Source organism: Sapajus apella, unplaced genomic scaffold, assembly GCF_009761245.1.
Source record: "Sapajus apella isolate SASKATOON/1434 unplaced genomic scaffold, GSC_monkey_1.0 scaffold1, whole genome shotgun sequence".
NCBI lineage: Eukaryota > Metazoa > Chordata > Mammalia > Primates > Cebidae > Sapajus > Sapajus apella.
In genome coordinates, this window is record NW_022436941.1 from 63,383,552 (window position 1) to 63,402,879 (window position 19,328).

At 40.6% G+C, this 19,328-nt stretch overlaps 1 protein-coding gene and 1 long non-coding RNA gene across 2 annotated transcripts in view; both read right to left on the reverse strand.

Moving 5' to 3' along the window:
* IQGAP2 (IQ motif containing GTPase activating protein 2) overlaps positions 1 to 19,328 on the reverse strand; it is a 307,815-nt gene that overhangs the window by 14,562 nt on the left and 273,925 nt on the right. The window contains exons 29-31 of the mRNA XM_032277951.1: positions 13,425 to 13,527; positions 12,738 to 12,879; positions 1,979 to 2,066 (exon numbers count right to left, since the gene is read on the reverse strand). Coding sequence (XP_032133842.1) covers positions 1,979 to 2,066; positions 12,738 to 12,879; positions 13,425 to 13,527 — 333 coding nt within the window. The remainder of the gene's footprint in view (positions 1 to 1,978; positions 2,067 to 12,737; positions 12,880 to 13,424; positions 13,528 to 19,328) is intronic.
* Positions 4,596 to 9,389, reverse strand: LOC116551688. Its single transcript, XR_004269040.1, has 2 exons — positions 8,313 to 9,389; positions 4,596 to 8,272 (listed from the first exon to the last, which is right to left on the reverse strand). It is a non-coding gene; the product is annotated as an uncharacterized LOC116551688 (long non-coding RNA).

Here is a 19,328-nt window from a genome sequence, read left to right on the forward strand (position 1 = left end):
ATATATATATATATAGAGAGAGAGAGAGAGAGAGAAAGAGAGAGAGCACGAGCGAGCGAGAGCAAGAGATACAGAGTCTCACTCTGTCGCTAGGCGCCAGGCTGGAGTGGAGTGGCGCGATCTTGGCTCACTGCAACCTCCGCCGCCCGGGTTCAGGCAATTCTCCTTCCTCAGCCTCCCCAGTAGCTGGGACTACAGGTGCATGCTACCACGCCCAGCTAATTTTTGTATTTTAGTAGATATGGGATTTTGCCACATTGGCCAGGATGGTCTCGATCTCTTGACCTCATGATCTGCCCGCCTCAGCCTCCCAAAGTGCTGGGATTACAGGCGTGAGCCACTGCGCCCAGCCTTTTTTATATTAAAAACCATTAAAAGGATTCCTTGGCAATCAATTAAATTAAGAATGATCCAGGAAAATTCTACGTAGCTCTGCTAATAAGTAATTAATTAAATAATTAACTTTTGTTTCGGGAATGGCAATTATTAGTACTAAAATTAACAACCTTGAATATATTTTAGGATGAACAATGACACATTTTCAAAGATGTTAATTAAAAGCTAAAGGCAAGATTGTTGTGAAACCTTACTTACACTAACATAATGATGCTGTGTGCTTCAGTGGACTCAACATGTGCTTCTGAAGCATTTGGAAAACATCTTTAACATGTGAGATGGTTCTTCATTTCAAGTTAGTAAATAAATAAAATGTGAAAGGTCCTCACCCCAGCATTGAGCCCAAAGCATAATGCCCTGGTCACTTGGCAATCGGCTGGTCCCAGTGGAGGCTGAGGGGCGGGCCAGGGCTCTAGCCAGATCTCCCAAAAGGAAGCAGGTGCTTCCACTTCCAAACCTTAGTTGGGGTGGTGGTGGGGGGGAGCAGCTCCTGGGCCTGGGGTCTTCTCTGCCCCACCCCCTTGTCCTGGGTAGTCCCCTGCCTGCCCCTGCCTTTTTTTCAGGTGTCCCTCCTTGAGCCCCTGTGGCACTGGCTTGGGTGGCAGAGTCCATTCGCTTCAGGGACCCCAGGAGGTGTCCCCTGGCTCCTGGGACTGTGTGTGGGTCTGGGGGTTGGGGGGAGGAAGAAGGGCCAGGCAGGGGGTGCAGGGGAGGAAACTCCTCACCAGGAGAGCCAAAGACAGGATTGTGTTTTACCCCAGGAGCCACCTCTGTCCCCCACTTGCCTTGCCATTCATCCCCACCCCTCCCCCTGGGTGGCCTGCTGCTTTTTCTTTCTCTTCCCCCCCTGCCCTGCCCTGAGCTGCATGACTCTCCCACCCCAGGCAGCCAGGAAGGATCTGAATGGAGAATTGCTGACCACCAGAGAAGAATGACTGTGGGGCCCTCCCCTGCCAACTCCCCTTCCCTGGCTGCCCACTCACCCACACCTCTTTCACACAGGACAGGCTACACACCTTGTCCATGTGAAGTGCCAATGCCCTCCTGACCCTGGGCTGAGCCCTCACTCCTCCCTGGGCCCCCAAGTGAGATGGCACATTTAACTACTGTAAGGAGAGGAACAGCGTTGGCAAATGTGAACCATGAGAATATCGGTGATACTGATGAGAATAAACTAAATGCCTATGTAACAGCACCAAAAAAAAAAGAAAGAAAAGTGAAAGGTATTTTTCAACATCCTGTCAGCTAGAACTCTCTCAACGGACTTATTTGCCCATCTACTATGTGATAAAGTTTATGATGAACATTTCCAGGCTTTGAAAAACCCAAAACTATCTTCCTAGTTAAGGGCAAAAGTATATTTGGTATGAATTTGGTGCCATATTTTCTTTTTCATTCCCATTGATGCTTTATACAGGTTTATATATGGCTGAACTCAGTCCACGACAGTGACGAATAAAATTCTTTACTTCTGGACCATGTCAGACACAGTTTCTCTGAGATAATAAACATTTGGCATAAAGATTTATTAAGGAAACCAACTCTTGTCTATTTAATTATTTTATACATAAAGACAAATTACCTGTTGCGCAGTTGCTGGTGTCTCTAAGATTTCTGCCAGTGTGTTCCCAGGCTGGTTCCGGATCACATCAATTATCAGCTTTTTGGTCCTTAACAAAACAGAGAAAGAGACAGACTTTCAGACAGTAGTCCTTAGGCACAAAAATCTGCTTCTCCTAAGAGAGAGCACAAACACATACAATACTGAAGCTTCAAGGACAGTATCTTACAATAAAACATTCTTGCAGATATTCAGCAGGTCTGCTGTAAGGCTCCTGAAAGTTTATGAATGCTTGATAATCAAAGTCTGGGCTGTATGTGCTTGATGCTGCAGGATTATACTGTCAGTATCATGGGCACAAGTGTGTCACAGATTTCTTCTTTAAATCCTTTTCCTTCTTTTTTAGACGGAGACTACTTTTTGGTGGGCAGGAGGAACAAGTGCTGCTGATATGGCCTGCCATTGCAGAATGCAAGAATGATATCTAATATTCTCCTTTACTACGGGACTTAGACTTCTGAGCCAGTTTCATACCTCATAAGTTTTTAGGAGCCAGACCAACTGTTACCTTTCCTGCTATCAGAAAGTTATGAAAGAGTCTGAAGACCAGTGGGAGCAAAAATCCATCGTGGGCTGTGGAGGCTTGGGCTGTCAGCTGACATAGCAGCTTGGAGGATGGTGTTTAAGGGCCTGAGCAACTTACAGATAGGGTTAGGTCCTCACCTTCAGGTGGAAGAGAATAGAAGAGCTTCTCAGTAAACAGTAAAGAGCTGGAAAATTCTTCTGAAAGTATGAAAACCATATGTTTTTTTCATAGGTGTTCTTTATGGCAATTGGCCACCCCTTCCTAGTGAGGGACCAGGTTATGTACTTACGTAAAAAGGTTTTAACATAAAAGCTAAATGGTCCAGTTTGCTCACTTTTACATAAGGTGGAAACAGTATTATTGGAAATGGCTTTCTTTCTAAAAAGAAAAAACGGGCCAGGTGCGATGGCTCACTCCTGTAATCCCAGAACTTTGGGAGGCTGAGGCAGGTGGATCACCTGAGGTCAGGAGTTCCAGAGCAGCCCAGCCAACATGGTGAAACCCCGTCTCTACTATGAATACAAAAATTAACTGGGCATGGTGACACGTGCCTGTAATTCCAGCTGCTCAGGAGGCTGAGGTGTGAGAATTGCTTAAACCTGGGAGGCAGAAGTTGCAGTAAGCTGAAATCTTGCCATGCACTCCAGCCTGGGGGACAGAGTAAGACTCCGTCTCATAAATAAATAAATAGAAAAGAAAAAAGGAAATGCAAACAGAACTTTAAATTACACATACACTGGTCTAATCAATGTCTAAAGTTTCACTTTTACTGTAGTCCCATTACTGCATTTAACTTTAGTTCTCTCAAAGTCAATTGCATGATATCACTGAATGACTAATTTTTCTTCCTAAACTCTAGCAGGAAGTGTTCGCATAACATAAAATTTTCAATTTTTTTTTTTTAGATGGAGTCTCTCTCTGTTACCCAGGCTGGAATGCAGTGGTGCGAACTTGGCTCACTGCAACCTCTGACTCCTGGGTTCAAACGATTCTCCTGCCTCAGCCTCCTGAGTAGCTGGGATTATAGGCACATACCACACCAGGCTAATTTTTGTATTTTTCACCATGCAAAGATGGGGTTTCACCATGTTGGCCAGGCTGGTCTTAAACTCCTGACCTCAATTGATCCGCCCGTCTCGGCCTCTCAAAGTGCTGGGATTACAGGCGTGAGCCACCATGCCTGGCCAAATTTTCACATTTTGAAGCATATGGGCAACTACTCCCAAATGATAGAGGAAACCCTCCAAGTTAATTACAAATATATGACTTTTGAAAATAGGATAACATCCAATAAACCGTTTGTAAACATCATTTTTTTCTTTTCCTATTTATCAGAAGTCTGTGGGAAAAGAATAATCACAATGTGTCTTCCTTTCCTCCCTTCCCCCTAGCCTTTGGAGGACCATTTCCTCTGGCCCCATGACCCTTTGCTGCTGGGGATTTACAGGCTGTCTGGGAATGCACTAATTACAGCCACGTGGGGGATGGCCCAGTTCCTAAGGTGACTTGGCTGAGAAAGCCATGTATCCCTTCCTTCCTACACACCTCCTTCCTCCAGCCATCATCATCAATGTAAACAGGAACACTGAGCTAAAAATAAAAGCTTTGGATGATTAAAAAACGTAAATATAGTAGCTTTCTTATTTGAAATAATATTCTCAGAACTGATTGTAATATACAATTCTAGGGAACGTCTGGTTCTTTAGAGGAGCTGTGTAATAACCAAATGACTGGTCATTAAAACATGCCCACAAAAGACAAAGAATGTTTATTTGCTCAGGAGTTGCTGGAGGACAAACTGCTTGTACACCTACTTCTCTTGGGCTTCTACTTCCTACCAGGCCTGTGGAATTCATTGCCAAAGTTCTACCTCTGACATAAGTAACCATCTGGTCCCATGAAAGGGAACTCACCTCCCTCCCACTAGAGTGCGTCTAGTGCTTAAGGACAATGGGGAAGGACAGATTTAAAGCCAAATCTGTCTTGGCTTGGGCTCTTGTTACATATTAGCTGTGTGGATTTATGAAAGTTATATAATCCCTGTAGGTTTGGTTTTTTTCATTTACAAAACAGGAATGTCTCAGGACTGATGCAAGGATTGGATGAAAAGATCTAAAGCGTTCTGTGAGGTCTGGCACATGGTAAGCACTCACGTGGCCATTAAAGCTGTGCTGGCCACGATGGCAGCCACTGGCCATAGGTGGCACTTAAGCACTTGAGACATGGCTAGTACAAACTGAGATGTGCTGTGAGTGTGAGACACACACTGGAGTTTGAGGATGTTGTATGAAACAAAGAATGTACAATATCTCATCCATTTTTAAAATTTATTACATATTGAAATATTTTGGGATATATTGGGTTAAATAAAATATATTACTAGAATTAATTTCATCTATTTCTTTTAAAATGAGGCTCTAGAAAACCTAAAATTACATGTAGCTCATATTACATTTCTTTTGGGAAGTACAATATTGGCGCATTCCACTCACAAACAGGACCTCACTCTGAGAGGCCTGCCTTCCAGGGACACCTAGTCATGGTGCCTCATTAGTCATAGGACTGTGGCCTGGAGGGAGACCTTTGAAAAACAATCCAATCCTTGATTGAACAAATGTGGCAACTAAGACCTAAGAGACTAGAGCTGCAGAGACAGGTCCAATTCCCTTTCCACATCAGCAGCCCCTCAAAAACCTATACAGAAAAGTTAAGACTGTGTCCTTCTATCCTCTCTTCTACCATCTTTCCTTTTCCCAACTGGAACCCCTCAGTCCCTTAAAGCTCCTCACAATGGCATCTGCAGAGAGCTCACAGTCCTGCTCACATTCCAGTTGCCAATGACCTTAATATGCATCCCCCTTCCCACCCCAGTCCAAATACAACATTCTGGATACGGTCTGACCAGCATAATCAACTGCTTAGGGCATTGGCGCCAAGGCTCTTCCAACAATACGTAAGGTAGGTTGATGCAAACCACAGGTCTTGCCCTCCCGAATGAGGAGATATCTAATCTTGAAAAAGGATGAAGGAAAAAAAAGAAGAAATACACCAGGGACTTTATTCATCATAGCTGTGCTCAAACCCCACTGTAGATAAATGAGCCCATATGGCACTTGTAAGCTGGTGTGGCCCCTTGGGTTTGGCCACTCCATTCATATGGCATCTATTATTACCAGCAGCATTCCTGAGGCTCCCCCTCTGTCATCTACTTATAGTGTGGCCAAGGTTGAAAAGGAATTAGTGTTTGTAGAAGCTAAGGAGTATTTTCAATATTTAAAATTTTAACAGCATAATTTACATTATTAGCTCCAGACCTCAAATACCACCTTAGCCATTTAGTGCTCCTGCTAATTTGGACCAAAAAGCAAGAAAATCTTTCAGCTGGGATCATGGATACCTAAACTTAATCATGTGATAGGAAATTCTTAAGAGATGACAACTTAAGCACTCAAGCAGCTAAGTATGATTAAAAACCACAAATATTGCCTTCTACTTAAACGCACATACTTTTGTGGGAAACTAAGCTTAATAAAGGCCATAAGGATCACATATTTTAAATTGAATCATAAGTTAAAATGAAAGGTTTACAATTGCATAGTTCTAAATAATTTATATGGTATTAATCATAATTTCATGTGATCATCATAGCCCTTCTTTTCCCTTTTCTTCTATGTTATGGAGGAGAAAACTGATGGCTAGGCAACTTGCTGAGTTCTGTGGCTAATAAGCAATAGATTGAGGCTATAACCCTATTTCATCCTAAGGCTCCTCGACTAGGCTTCAGGACTCCTTGACCAGGCTTGTTTTCTTTTCTTTTTTTTTTTTTTTTGACTATCCCTGTGCTTGGTAGTATTAGAAAAACAGCAATAGCCCAAACTGATGTTCTCTATTCCATAAACATACACAAGGGAAAGAGAAACAAATATTTCTTCTGACTCCAATATGTGCCCTTTGTCCCTCCTCTTTGGCCTGGAAAGATGCTCCAGCCTCCGTTACTCAGTACCTGCTTGGCTATAATCTCATTATTTATTCTAGGATTCTTAAGAATGCAAAGAACAATGACCTTGCCCTTGACACATTGTAAATCTTTATGATCAAGAGTATAGGCCCTGGAGTTTAAAATCATTTGGGTTTGAATCTCTGCTCCACTTAGTAACTGCATTACCCAGGAAAAGGTTTATATCTGTTCTGTGCCTAGTTTCCTCATCTGTAAAATATTGATAATAACCTCCACTCTTTTGGGGTTGCTGAGAATATTACATATGTATTTTATATAAATTTATTTTAATATATATATGCACACATTATTCTCTTTCTCTCTTTACAGATGTGTGTCCCTTTTTCAAAATGTTTGGGCCCAAAAGTGTTTCAGATTTTGGATCTTTTCAGATTTTGGAATATTTGTATTATATACTTACTGGTTCAGCTTCCTAAATCCGAAAATTCAAAACACTCCAACGAGCATTTCCTTTGAGCACTGTCAGTTCTCAAAAGGTTTAGAATTTTGGAGCACTTTGCATTTGGTATTGTGTATGCACACACACACACACACGTACACACACACACACACACACACACACACACACACACACAAAGTATATAAAAACTGTCCCTGGTCCATGGTAAGCACTACATTGGTGTTTGCTATTATCATCTTCATTCTCATCTAATGAGTAAGAATTATGAGACTAGCACGGAATTAAATTTATAAGCACAATGATTAACAATGCCTCAAATTCTGCTACTGTGGGGGACCCAATGAAGATGAGTTACTCATGACTGGAAAGCTAGTGACACTGTAATTCAACATAAGGGCATTTCTGAAAGTTAAGAACACAATCTGTTTAACAAAAAAGCAGAATAGTTTTTTGATAGAGAAAGGCTAGGTATTTTTGTCCCAATTGCTCTGCATTTCCTGTCCACTTCATAACTTATAAAAGTCACTGTCTGTCTGATTTTAGTTAGATTTGGTTCTCTAATGAATCTCAAGAACTATATCTTATGCTTGAGGTACAAATTTGGTTTATTAGCTTGGAAAAGAATCATTCTCAGCAGAGGGTTCTAATCAATATTTTAAAAGAGGGGTCCCCAGCCTTTTTGGCACCAGGGACTGGTTTTGTGGAAGTCAATTTTTCCATGGACTGGGGGTGGGAGATGGTCTCGGGAGGATGATTCAGGTGCATTACATAGATTGTGTACTTTATTTCTATTATTATTGCATTGTAATATATAATGAAATAATTATATAACTCACTATAATACAGAATAAGTGGGAGCCCTGAGCTTGTTTTCCTACAACTAGACAGTCTGATCTGAGGGTGATGGGAGACAGCGACAGATCATCAGGCATTAGATTCTCATAAGGAGTGTGCAACCTAGAACCCTTGCATGTGCAGTTCACAATAGGGTTCGCACTCCTGTGAGAATCTAATGCTGCCACTGATCTGAAAGGAGGTGGAGCTCAGGTGTTAATGCCAACGATGGAGAGCAGCTGTAAATACAGATGAACTTCACCTGCTCCCCTCCTGCTGTGCAGCCTGGTTCCTAATAGGCCAAGGACTGATACTGGTACTTTTAGACTTTAGTTTCCTTGCCTCAAAGAAGACTCTTCAGTTTTCAAGTTTCCTGTCAATGCTGTACTTTGTAATTACCTGTTAGTATCAAGATTTTTCAAATATGTACTTTAAAGGAAATATATTTAGAAGTAGGGCTTGTCTAAAATCATAGAGCTAAATCTATTGAATCTTTTGGGCAAAACCCAAATTTCACTTAAATCTATTGAATCTTTTGGGCAAAACCCAAATTTCACTTTCAGGGATGGCTAACTAGTCAGTTCTGATTTCAAATTGTTAACCTACATGGATGACTGAACTGCTTAGTAAAGTAGTTGGCCAACAGTAAGATCTCACAGTATGCCCAGAAGAAGGCCTTTGAGCATGGAAGACTTAGGTCCTCTATTAAAACACTGGCATTAAGCCTTTTTTACATACATAGAAAAGTTGATCCTAAAATTCACATGTAACTGCAAGAGACCCATTCAACTGCAAGACCAAAACAATCTTGAAAAAGAAGAAAGAAGTTGGAGGACTTCCCTATTTCAAAACTCACTACAAAGCTACAGTGATCAATACGGTATGGCACTAGCACAATGACAGATGTAAGTGAATGAAGTGGAATCGAAAATCCAGAATAAAGCCATACACATGGGGCAATTGGTTTTTGACAAGGGTGCCTAGACTATTCCATGGAGAAAGAATAGTCTCTTCAACAAATGGTTCTAGGACAACTGGACATCCATATGCAAAAGAATGAAGGTGGACACCTGTCTCACATCACCCACAAGAATTAAAAAGGGTTAATAGCTCTAACTGTAAAAGCTAAAACTACAGACCCTTGGAAGAAAACACTGGAGTAAATCTCACAAGTGACAAGAACAGATAAATCGGACTTCATCAAAATAACAAAAATTGTTGCAGAAAAGGACATTATCAAGAAGGTAAAAAGACAACCCACAAAGGGGCAAAAATATTTACAAATCATATATTTGATAAGGGTTCAGTGTCCAGAGTATATAAATGACTCTTTAAACCGAGGAACAAAACCACAAACAACCTAATTTTAAAATGGGCAAAGGATTTAAATAGACATTTCTCAAAAAAACAAATACATACATAGACAAGGGGGTGACAAACATGGAAGGATCTGCAATGTCACTGGTCATTGGAAAAGTACAAACCAGAACCACAGTTAGATATGACTTCATACCTACTAGGATGGCTATTACTAAAAAAAAAAAAAAAGTCGGGCAGGTTCTGGGCACAGTGGCTCACGCCTGTAATCCCAGCACTTTGGGTGACTAAGACAGGAAGGTCACTTGAGCTCAGGAGTTTGAGACCAGCTTGGGTGACCTGTTGAGACCTCATCTCTATTTAAAATAAATAGTCAGGTCTGGTGGCGGGTTCCTGTAGTCCCAGTTACTGGGGAGGTTAAGGTGAGAGGATCCCTTGAGCCTGGGAGATCAAGGCTGCAGTGAGCTATGACCGCACCACTGCACTCCAGCCTGGGTGACAGAGTGAGACCCTGTCATTCATTCATTCATGTGTACATACATACATATATAAATAGAAAAAAATGTTGGCAAGAATGTGGGAAAATTGGTAATCTCATACCTTGCTGGGGGAGTGTAAAATGGTACAGCCACTGTGGAAAACAGTTTGACAGTTCCTCAAAAACACCGAATTACCATATGACTCAGCAATTCTCCTCCCAGGTATATGCCCAAAAGAACTGAAAACAGGTGTTCAAACAAAACCTTGTGGCCTGGCGCGGTGGCTCATGCCTGTAATCCCAGCACTTTGGGAGGCCGAGATGGGCAGATCACCTGAGGTTGGGAGTTTGAAACCAGACTGACCAATATGGAGAAACCCCATCTCTACTAAAAATACAAAATTAGCCGAGTGTGGTGGCGCATGCCTGTAATCCCAGCTACTCGAGAGGCTGAGACAGGAGAAGCTCTTGAACCCAAGAGGCGGAGGTTGCGGTGAGCCGAGATCACGCCATTGCACTCCATCCTGGGCAACAAGAGCGAAGCTCCGTCTCAAAAACAAAACAAGACAAAAAACAACAAAACAAACAAAAAAGCTTGTATACAAATTTACACAGCAGCACTATTTACAATAGCCAAAAGGTGGAAACAGCCCAAAGGACCAGCTAATGAGTGAATAAACAAAATGTCATATATCCAGAGAATGGAATATTATATTCAGCTATAAAAAGAAACGAAGTACAGATAGATGCTACAACAGGGATGAACCTTGAACCTTATACCAAGTAAAAGAAGCCAGACACAAAAGATCACAAATTATGATTCAATTTATATGAAATATCTAAGATAGGCAAAAGTTCAAAGAGATAAGAGTTGTAGACTAATAGTTGCTGGGGGCTGGGTAGCAGCGGGAAATGGGGAGTGACTACTTAACGGGGACAGGGTTCACGTCTGATAAAAATGTTCTGGAACTATTGGGAGGCCGAGGCGGGTGGATCACGAGCTCAAGAGATCGAGACCATCCTGGTCAACATGGTGAAACCCCGTCTCTACTAAAAGTACAAAAAATTAGCTGGGCATGGTGGCGCGTGCCTGTAATCTCAGCTACTCAGGAGGCTGAGGCAGGAGAATTGCCTGAACCCAGGAGGCGGAGGTTGCGGTGAGCCGAGATCGCGCCATTGCACTCCAGCCTGGGTAACAAGAGCGAAACTCCGTCTCCAAAAAAAAAAAAAAAAAAATGTTCTGGAACTAGACAACAGTGATGGTTGCACACTGCGAATGTACTAAATGCACGTACACTTTAAAATGGTAAGTTTTACGTGTATTTTACCACAATAAAAAATAAACCCTCTGCTGGCTCTACATAGTGTGGTGATTAAAGTAGCAGGTGTTTGTTTTCAACTCTGGGTACTGGGAGAGAGCCCCACAAGGGCAGAGGCTGGTTAATGGGTAAGGCAGACAGGACAATGTCCCAGGTTTCCCAGGCTAAGACACATTGCTTCCAGATATGCCTGACTTTGATGGTTTTATCTTTAAAATGTGATTTCCTAGAATTTGTGGTATCATGGAAACTGGTGTTTAGGAATAAGTATACATATACATGATATTCAGATTATTTGAATTTTGAACTACCCAAATTGTGATTCCCAGGCATCATGCAGACATTTGAGTTGATGGCAAAGAAAATAATGTTCAAATAGCAGACAAAACTAATTAAGAAAAAATTTTTTTCACATGACTTTTAAAGGACAAAGCTTATGAGATCATTGGATACTTGGCCTAATTTCATTTACATGACAAAGCCACACAATCTGTATTTCCAGTGATCTTTATAACTGGCACTTGTTCAGAGGAACCCAGGGAGTAGACTTTCCCCCCTCTTCTCTCTTGCCCTGCCCTGAACCGTCTCCCTGAAAGTTTGATCTGCCTTGGTAACCTGCAGTCAAACTCAACTCTTGTGAGGCCAAGGGTGAGTCCTAGTCCTGCAGCTTGGTTGCTGTCCTACTGTTGAGCTGTGCTTTCCACCCCTGTAGGGCAGGGGCTGTTACCGGCTTGTTTACTGCTGTATCCCCAGCCTCAAGCCCAGTGCATGAACAGAGTAGGTAATTAAGCATTTGCTGCACGACCAAATGGAGGCTCAGATGATCTAAGGACAAAATCAACAAGCCTAACAGAAGAACATATCAATACAGCACACTGAAGAACCTCTTCCTGTTGTTTTCATACATGATTGAATCTTAAAAAAAAAATCAAGTGGCGATGAATGCCGTCTTCATTCACACTTCAAGCACGCTTTAGCACATCCGTGGCAGGAGAGAAAGCTCTTGCCACAAATAAAAACAACCTCTGAACTCAGGACAGGTAGCTTGGAAGTAATATGTGAAGTATTGTTTCGACACGTACTTGTTCCCTTTTGTCCTCATTTTTCCACTTCCAGTCTGCGTCTCACCCCAATATATAACTGTTCTAATGTACCGATATGCATTCTCGAGTTTGTATAAATTGAAAACTGCATTGCTTTCAGCGTGTGTTTTTGATTTATGGCGTTGTATCACGAATCTCATTCTCTTTCCTACTCTGTGTGGAATACCACTGGTGCTTTGATGGAGAAAAGATAGTATTATTGAAGTGTGAATACTTCACTTGAAATCTTTGGTGGCAGGAAATAGGGTACAAATAAAGTCAAAGCTGGTAAACATATCCAGGCTCAGTTTAATAGGAAGGAAGGCCAGTAAACCAGATGCTATTATAATGTCTTATCACAGGTAAGCCTTTTTACATTATGATTTTATACTGGAAATTAATGTTGTTTAACTGAACTTCTTCACTTATCAACTGGCCACTTTGTAATATATATTTCCCTTCATTTACCAAAGAGCTTGCATAAGCTGAGTTAACCACTTCTCAAAGGAAAGCAATCAAATTATTACGTGGAAAACTAAAACCCAAGGAAGGTGTTGTAACTATTATAACATTTAATTCCTTCCTAAAGAGTCTATTATCCTTTGGTTAGATGTTTGATGGATATACATAATATATTTAAATGTTCACATACTTGTAAATAAATTAGTTTGGATTTAGCCTTCTTTGAATTTGCATGGTTTAAGATGTGTATTTGGAGACATGTGCCGTTTAACCCCCAAACTTACTTTATCATGAGGCTTCGGCTATCTATAGCCTCGCCGTCCTCTATGTCATATTTGCTTGTCAAGACAAGAGAAATCTCGGTCTTTGAGAGCTGACTTAGTGTATTTGCCTTGTTAGGGTCATTGGGGTCAACTGCTCCTTCCCCTGTAGGGGAAAAAAAAAGTTGCGTTATTTTTTCCAATTTACTCGTTGTGATGACGACACCAACAATGTAAGACAAAGGTTCTGTGGGAAAAGCTCAGTAATTAAATGGGAGATCATGATCTTCATAAAACCCACATTCTACTACAGCTAAAGGGGCTTTTTAAAATATTTTACTGAAAAATTAAAATGACATGGGACATATATTTCAAATACAAACAAATTACTAAAAGGGATAACTTAATAAAAGTATTTCTCATTTTCTAATAAATTTGGTTCTTTAATGATGCTTTCTTTCTGTATAATACAGGTTGACAATTTCTTTTTCACATATCTGGAGCTTACCTTCAAGAATATTGAATTATTTTACAATCTCGGATGCTATCAATTACAGAACTCTTACTGTAGGAAGGGGCAAGTGTAGTTGTTATTTATGTTTAAGCATTAAATTCCAAAAGAAATTGTTTTATCTAGCATAGGAAAATCAACCAACCAACCAACCCAATTAAACAAAAACCAAGTGATAAGTAGAAGGAACAAGCTCTTACCAAGAAAAGATTCCACGGTTGGCACCTCTCCCAGAGACCCCAGCAATTCACTTAGTAAGTCATTTTTTTCAGTGGCAATTGCATCCTGGTGTTCCAGCAGGAGCTTTATGTAGAAAGCAACAAACACACACGAAGATAAAGAGTAAATTCTCAACTGTACCATTTTTATGTCAAATTTTTCATAATTTCCTCCTGATACCATTTAAATCTTAAATACAAGTATGACATTTATAAAAATTAGAGACATAGATACAGTTTTTATTGTATCTCAGAGGGAAGCACCTACTCTACTTCAAGAAACTGTAGCAAGAAACATGTACATAATCCCTTTTACAGCAAGGTCTGCCAAGGGGCAGCCTTCTGCCACCTGATTTTTATGCTTCACTATACCTCTATAGAAAAAGTCAAAACTGGCCAGGCGAAGAGTCCAGAATGAGGCAGGTTCTTTCAGCTAACCTTGGTAGCAAACTGGAAGGGCATTTACATCTCTATGCAGATAAATTATTCAGTAACAAACACTACAGTTACCTTCTTCTTAATCACGATTTTAGCTGTTTCAATCTGTCTTGCATTGAAGATCTCTCATGGGTAAGGACGTAAGAGACTAGATGTCTTGAGTGGTTTCCCCTTTCCTGATCCTAAGAAGGCCCAAAGTTGAGTAACGTCTGCTGGGGTCTTGCCAGGTCTTAAAGGAAACTCCTGAGGAGTAGCAGCACTTGGCAGCCGGGGGGGGGGAACCATGAAGGACAACACATCTGTGTTTTTGTTTGTTTGTTTTTTAAATTTAAACAAATTTGACCAGGCACTGTGGCTCACGCCTGTAATCCCAGCTCTCAGGGAGGCAGAGGCAGGAGGATAGCTTGAGCCCAGGAGTTTGAGACCTGCCTGGGCAACATAGCAAGACCCTGTTCTCCACAAAAAGGAAAAAAACAAAAAGCCAAAAAAAAAAAAAAAAAAAAAAAAGCTTAATTTAAACAAATTTTAATGGAGTCAGTTTAATTATTACGACCTTATACATGAAAAGCAACACATCTGTTTTTGTTTGCACTTCTAATTGGATTGAAACAACATTTCCAAAGTATGAAACTAGCAATCCTGGAGACAAGAGATATAATTTGTTGTTTTGAGCAACTATTTTATAAAACTCTGCATCATAATGATAAAGCTAGTTCCTTTTCCATTTTCAATGTTTTTTTCTCAGCAGCTTTCCGAAATAGAATTCACATACATCATATCCACTCACTGAAAATGCATGGTACAATGGCTTTTAATGTATTCACAGAGTTGTGCAGCCATTACCACTCTCTGACTGTGGAATGGTTTCACTACCCTGAAAGAAACTGTGTATCCATTGGCAGTCACTCTCCATTATCTCTTCCTTCTATCCCCTGGAAACCACAAACATACTCTGTATGAAATTGGCTACTCTAGGTACCTTATATAAGTGGTATTTGTCTTTTCGTGACTGGCTTATTTCACTTAGCATAACACAGTATTTGTCTTTTTATGACTGGCTTATTTCAATTAGCATAATGTCCTCAAGATTCCTCCACGTCGTAACATGTATCAGAATTTCCTTCTTTTTAAAGCTGAATAATATTGCATTGTATGACTATAGCACATTTTATCCATTCATCTAGTGATAGACACTTGGCTGTTGTGAATAATGCTGCTACGAACATGAGTAAACAAAAAATGCTGACTCTGCTTTCAATTTTTTGTGGGTATACACCCAGAAGTGGCACTGTTAGATTATGAGGTAATTATATGTTTAATATTTTTAAATTGATCATGCCACCATATTCCAGCCTCTATGTTTAAATTTTTGAGTAACCCCCATACTGTTTCCGCAGCAGCTGCACCATTTGACATTCCCACCAACGGGGTGCAAGGATTACATTTTCCTCACATCCTTCTCAACACTTATTTTCTGTTCTTTGGGTTTTTTTGTTTTTGATATTAATCATCCTAATGGGTGGGAGTGGCATCTCACTGCAGTTTCAATTTTGATTTCTCTAATTATTAGTGATGTTGACCATCTGTATACTTCTCTGAAAAAACATCCCTTCAAGTTCTTTGTTCATGTTATAATTGGGTTGTTTTGCTGTTGATTTGTAGGAATGCTTTATATATTCTAGGTGTTAACCCTTTACCAGACATATGATTTGCAAATATTTTCTCCCATTCCACTGGTTATCTTTTCACTCAGTTGATTGTGTCCTTTGATGTGTAATTGTCCAATTTTTAAATTGGATGGTTTCTGTCATTGAGTTGTAGGATTTCTTTATGTATTCTGGATACAAGTCCCCAATCAGATACATTATTTACAACTATTTTCTTTCATTCTCTTTGCTGTCTTCTCATTTTTTTTTCTTTTTTGGAGACAAATTCTCGCTCTGTTGCCCAGGCTGGAGTGGTTCACTGCAACCTCCACCTCCCAGGCTCAAGCCATTCTTGTGCCTCAGCCTCTAGAGTAGCTGGGATTACAGGAATGCGCCACTACACCTTGCTAATTTTTGTATATTTTAGTAGACACAAGTTTGATCCATGTTGGCCAGGCTGGTCTTGAACTCCTGGCCTCAAGTGATCCACCTGCCTCAGCCTTCCAAAGTGCTGGGATTACAGGTGTGAGCCACTGTGCCTGGCTGATTTTGTTTTTTTTCTTTTCTTTTTTAATGATACAAGGTCTCACCCTGTTACCCAGGCTAGGGTACAATGGCATGATCATGGCTCACTGCAGCCTTGAACTCCCGGGTTTAAAGGATCCTCCTGTCTCAGCCTCTTGAGTAGTTAGGACTACAGGCATGCACCAGTACACCCAGCTTTTTGCCCTTTTTTGTAGAGATGGGGCTACGTTGCCTAGGCTGGTCTCGAACTCCTGGTCTCAAGCAACCCTCCCGCCTTGGCCTCCCAAAGTACTAGGATTACAAGCATGAGCCACCATGCCTAGCCTCAATTTCTTGATATTAATGTTTAATAGCTCAAAAGTTTTCAATTTTGATGAAGTCTATTTTATTTCGTTCCTTTGCTGATTGTGTGTTTTGTGTCATATCTAAGAAACTCCTGGGCCGGGTGCGGTGGCTCAAGCCTGTAATCCCAGCACTTTGGGAGGCCAAGGCGGGTGGATCACGAGGTCAAGAGATTGAGACCATCCTGGTCAACATGGTGAAACCCCGTCTCTACTAAAAATACAAAACATTAGCTGGGCATGGTGGTGCATGCCTGTAATCCCAGCTACTCAGGAGGCTGAGGCAGGAGAATTGCCTGAACCCAGGAGGCGGAGGTTGTGGTGAGCCGAGATCGCGCCATTGCACTCCAGCCTGGGTAACAAGAGCGAAACTCCATCTCAAAAAAAAAAAAAAAAAAAAAAAAAAGAAACTCCTGCTTAATTCAAGGTCACAAGATTTACTCCTATATCTTATTTCAAAGAGTTTTATAGTTTTAGCTCTTACATTTATGTCAATGATCCATTTTGAGTTCACTTTATGTACAGAGTGGAAGGAAGGAGCCCAACTGCATTTTATGGCATGTAAAGATGTCCCAGCACCATGTGGAGATGCTGTTTTCCCAATGAACTGTCTTAGTCCCTTGTCAAAATGAATTGACCATAAATTTGATGGCTACTTTCTAGACCCTGAATTCTACCCCATTGGTCTTTATGTCTATCTTTATGCCAGCATTGCAGAGTTTTGATTACTGCTTTTTCTGTTCTCTTTTAATCTTTAAGATCAGTGAAGGACAGAGTATCTGTTTAATGCTAAATTTTTCTTAGCATTTCCCTGACACATGCTAATTGGGTTGTTAACAGAGAGAGAACACATCTCAGATGCATAACTTCAAGGCTAGGAAGTGACTGTATCCAACTATTTTGTTTTCATTACACTTATTTTCCTCTCAAGTTTCTGTGTATGGCAAAGCATGCTAGTTTTTCACTATTATAGAGGTACTTTATTTCAAAGCAAAAAAATTATGTGTTGTTCTTAAAAAGGTGAGTTGATTCAAAGAAAGACATTAAATAAATAATAGAGGTGATACAAAGATCAGACAAAATCTGGAAAGATGGTACATATTTTGGAGGAAAAATTAAGAGACAAGAACAAAATTGCAAGATGGATAAATTTATGTTCTTGTTCTCTGATGAGACAGGGCAATTGATTTGGCTGTTGTCTTTGGAAATGATGGTTTAGGTGGCCAGCTCCTATGCTTCATTCTGACAAAATCTCCTGAAGAGGTTATTTTGAAGTTCTTACATCTTCCTTAGAGAAAAAGGCAAGCACATGGCCACAGGCTTGACAAGTCCTGCTACTGCTGTGCTTGTGTCTACACACAGACGCCTCCACACAGAAGGCAGACAGTAAACAGCAGTCTTCCTATGAAATTACACAATTTCCCCACGTTACATCTGCTTCCAACCTAACACAGGAAGGAATTCCAAATCGGTCACAAGCTGTCTTTCCCAGGATTTAATTCTGTTTTCAATTATTGTTAACAAAAGAACAGACTATTTCTCCTTACAGACTTCTAAATTAACAGAGTGACATTTTCTCTCTGCTACCCTTGGGAAAAAATCTCTCACGCTAAAAAAGTCCTCCCCACCATTTTTTTTCTTGCATATGGATATTGCATTCAGCAAATGTGCAGCAAAGATGTATACATTTTTTAGAGATGAATAATGTACCATAAAAATAGATAAGTGGGTCATTGCTCAAATATAAACGAGTCTGTTTGTCCTGTAGATAATTGTTTTGTAAGTAATGCATTGCTAGATTGCTGGACGGTTTTCCTTATAATCTAGGGTGTTTATATACAGAGAAAAGAAGGATAGCCTATTCATGCCATCAGTACTTATTGAGAGCTTGATGTGAATGTCAGGGAAGTTCCCTGTTCCAGCCCTTAAAGAAGAAAATCAATAGTAGATTCAATCGTTCCTTCAAAGCTGCATTCAAGCTTTAGTTTCTTAGATGAGCTTAATCATAGACTGAAATTTTAAGCCGCTAGTCTGCTAATTGTTAGTATGTCTGGTTTGATGGGGGCTGGAGCACAACCTTTGAGAATGTATATTTGTTATGCTTTCCCCTTAGCTGTCTGTATAATCCAAAGTCGGATGCATCCTTAACTGAAGCATCTAGAACTCGGATGTGCATCTGAATCACCTGGGATTTTGTTAGAATGCAGATTCTAATTTGGGAGGTCCAGGGTGATTGCTAACATGTCCCCAGGACCTTGCTTTAATTCATGAAGTCTGAAACTATTCTTGAAAAAGTTACCTTTAAAAAACCAAGACTTTTCAGGAAATACGTTCCAATTGATGTTAAAAACAAAACACCACAAGCCCTTCAATGCTTAGCTTTTTTTTTTTTTTTTTTTAACTTCTAACGATTGCAAAACCATCTAAATCCTCCCAATTCCTTCCGCATGCCACTGAGCACAGTGCCCTGCGCCCCAAAGATACTTAATACACAGCAGCGAGGTCTGCATGCAAACCGGATGTAGATGTCATAACACAGCACATGATGTGGAAAACTGTCTGCTTCCAAGAAATGGGGGTTTCCAGAACAAGGAAAGTGATTATTTGCAGGAGGCTACTATTGGGTGGTAGTTTCTTGTTTTCTTTCCGTAGCCTGTTTACTACCTCTCTATGTTAAAACATTAGAATAAAAATAATATTCTCATTTCCTTCAGAAAATTACTGGAAAAGCTGAGAGGGTTCCTGGAAGAGGGAAGAGACAGGGTGTGGGTCTAGATAGCATGGCTTTGGTGGACGGGAGAACACCGTGGCCTGTCCCTGCCCAGAGCTTAAACAGCATATTTACAATCTGGCTTCATTTTTACTATGTATTTATTTTTTTGAGGCACAATCTCGCTCCGTTGCCGAGGCTGGAGTACAATAGTACGATCATAGCT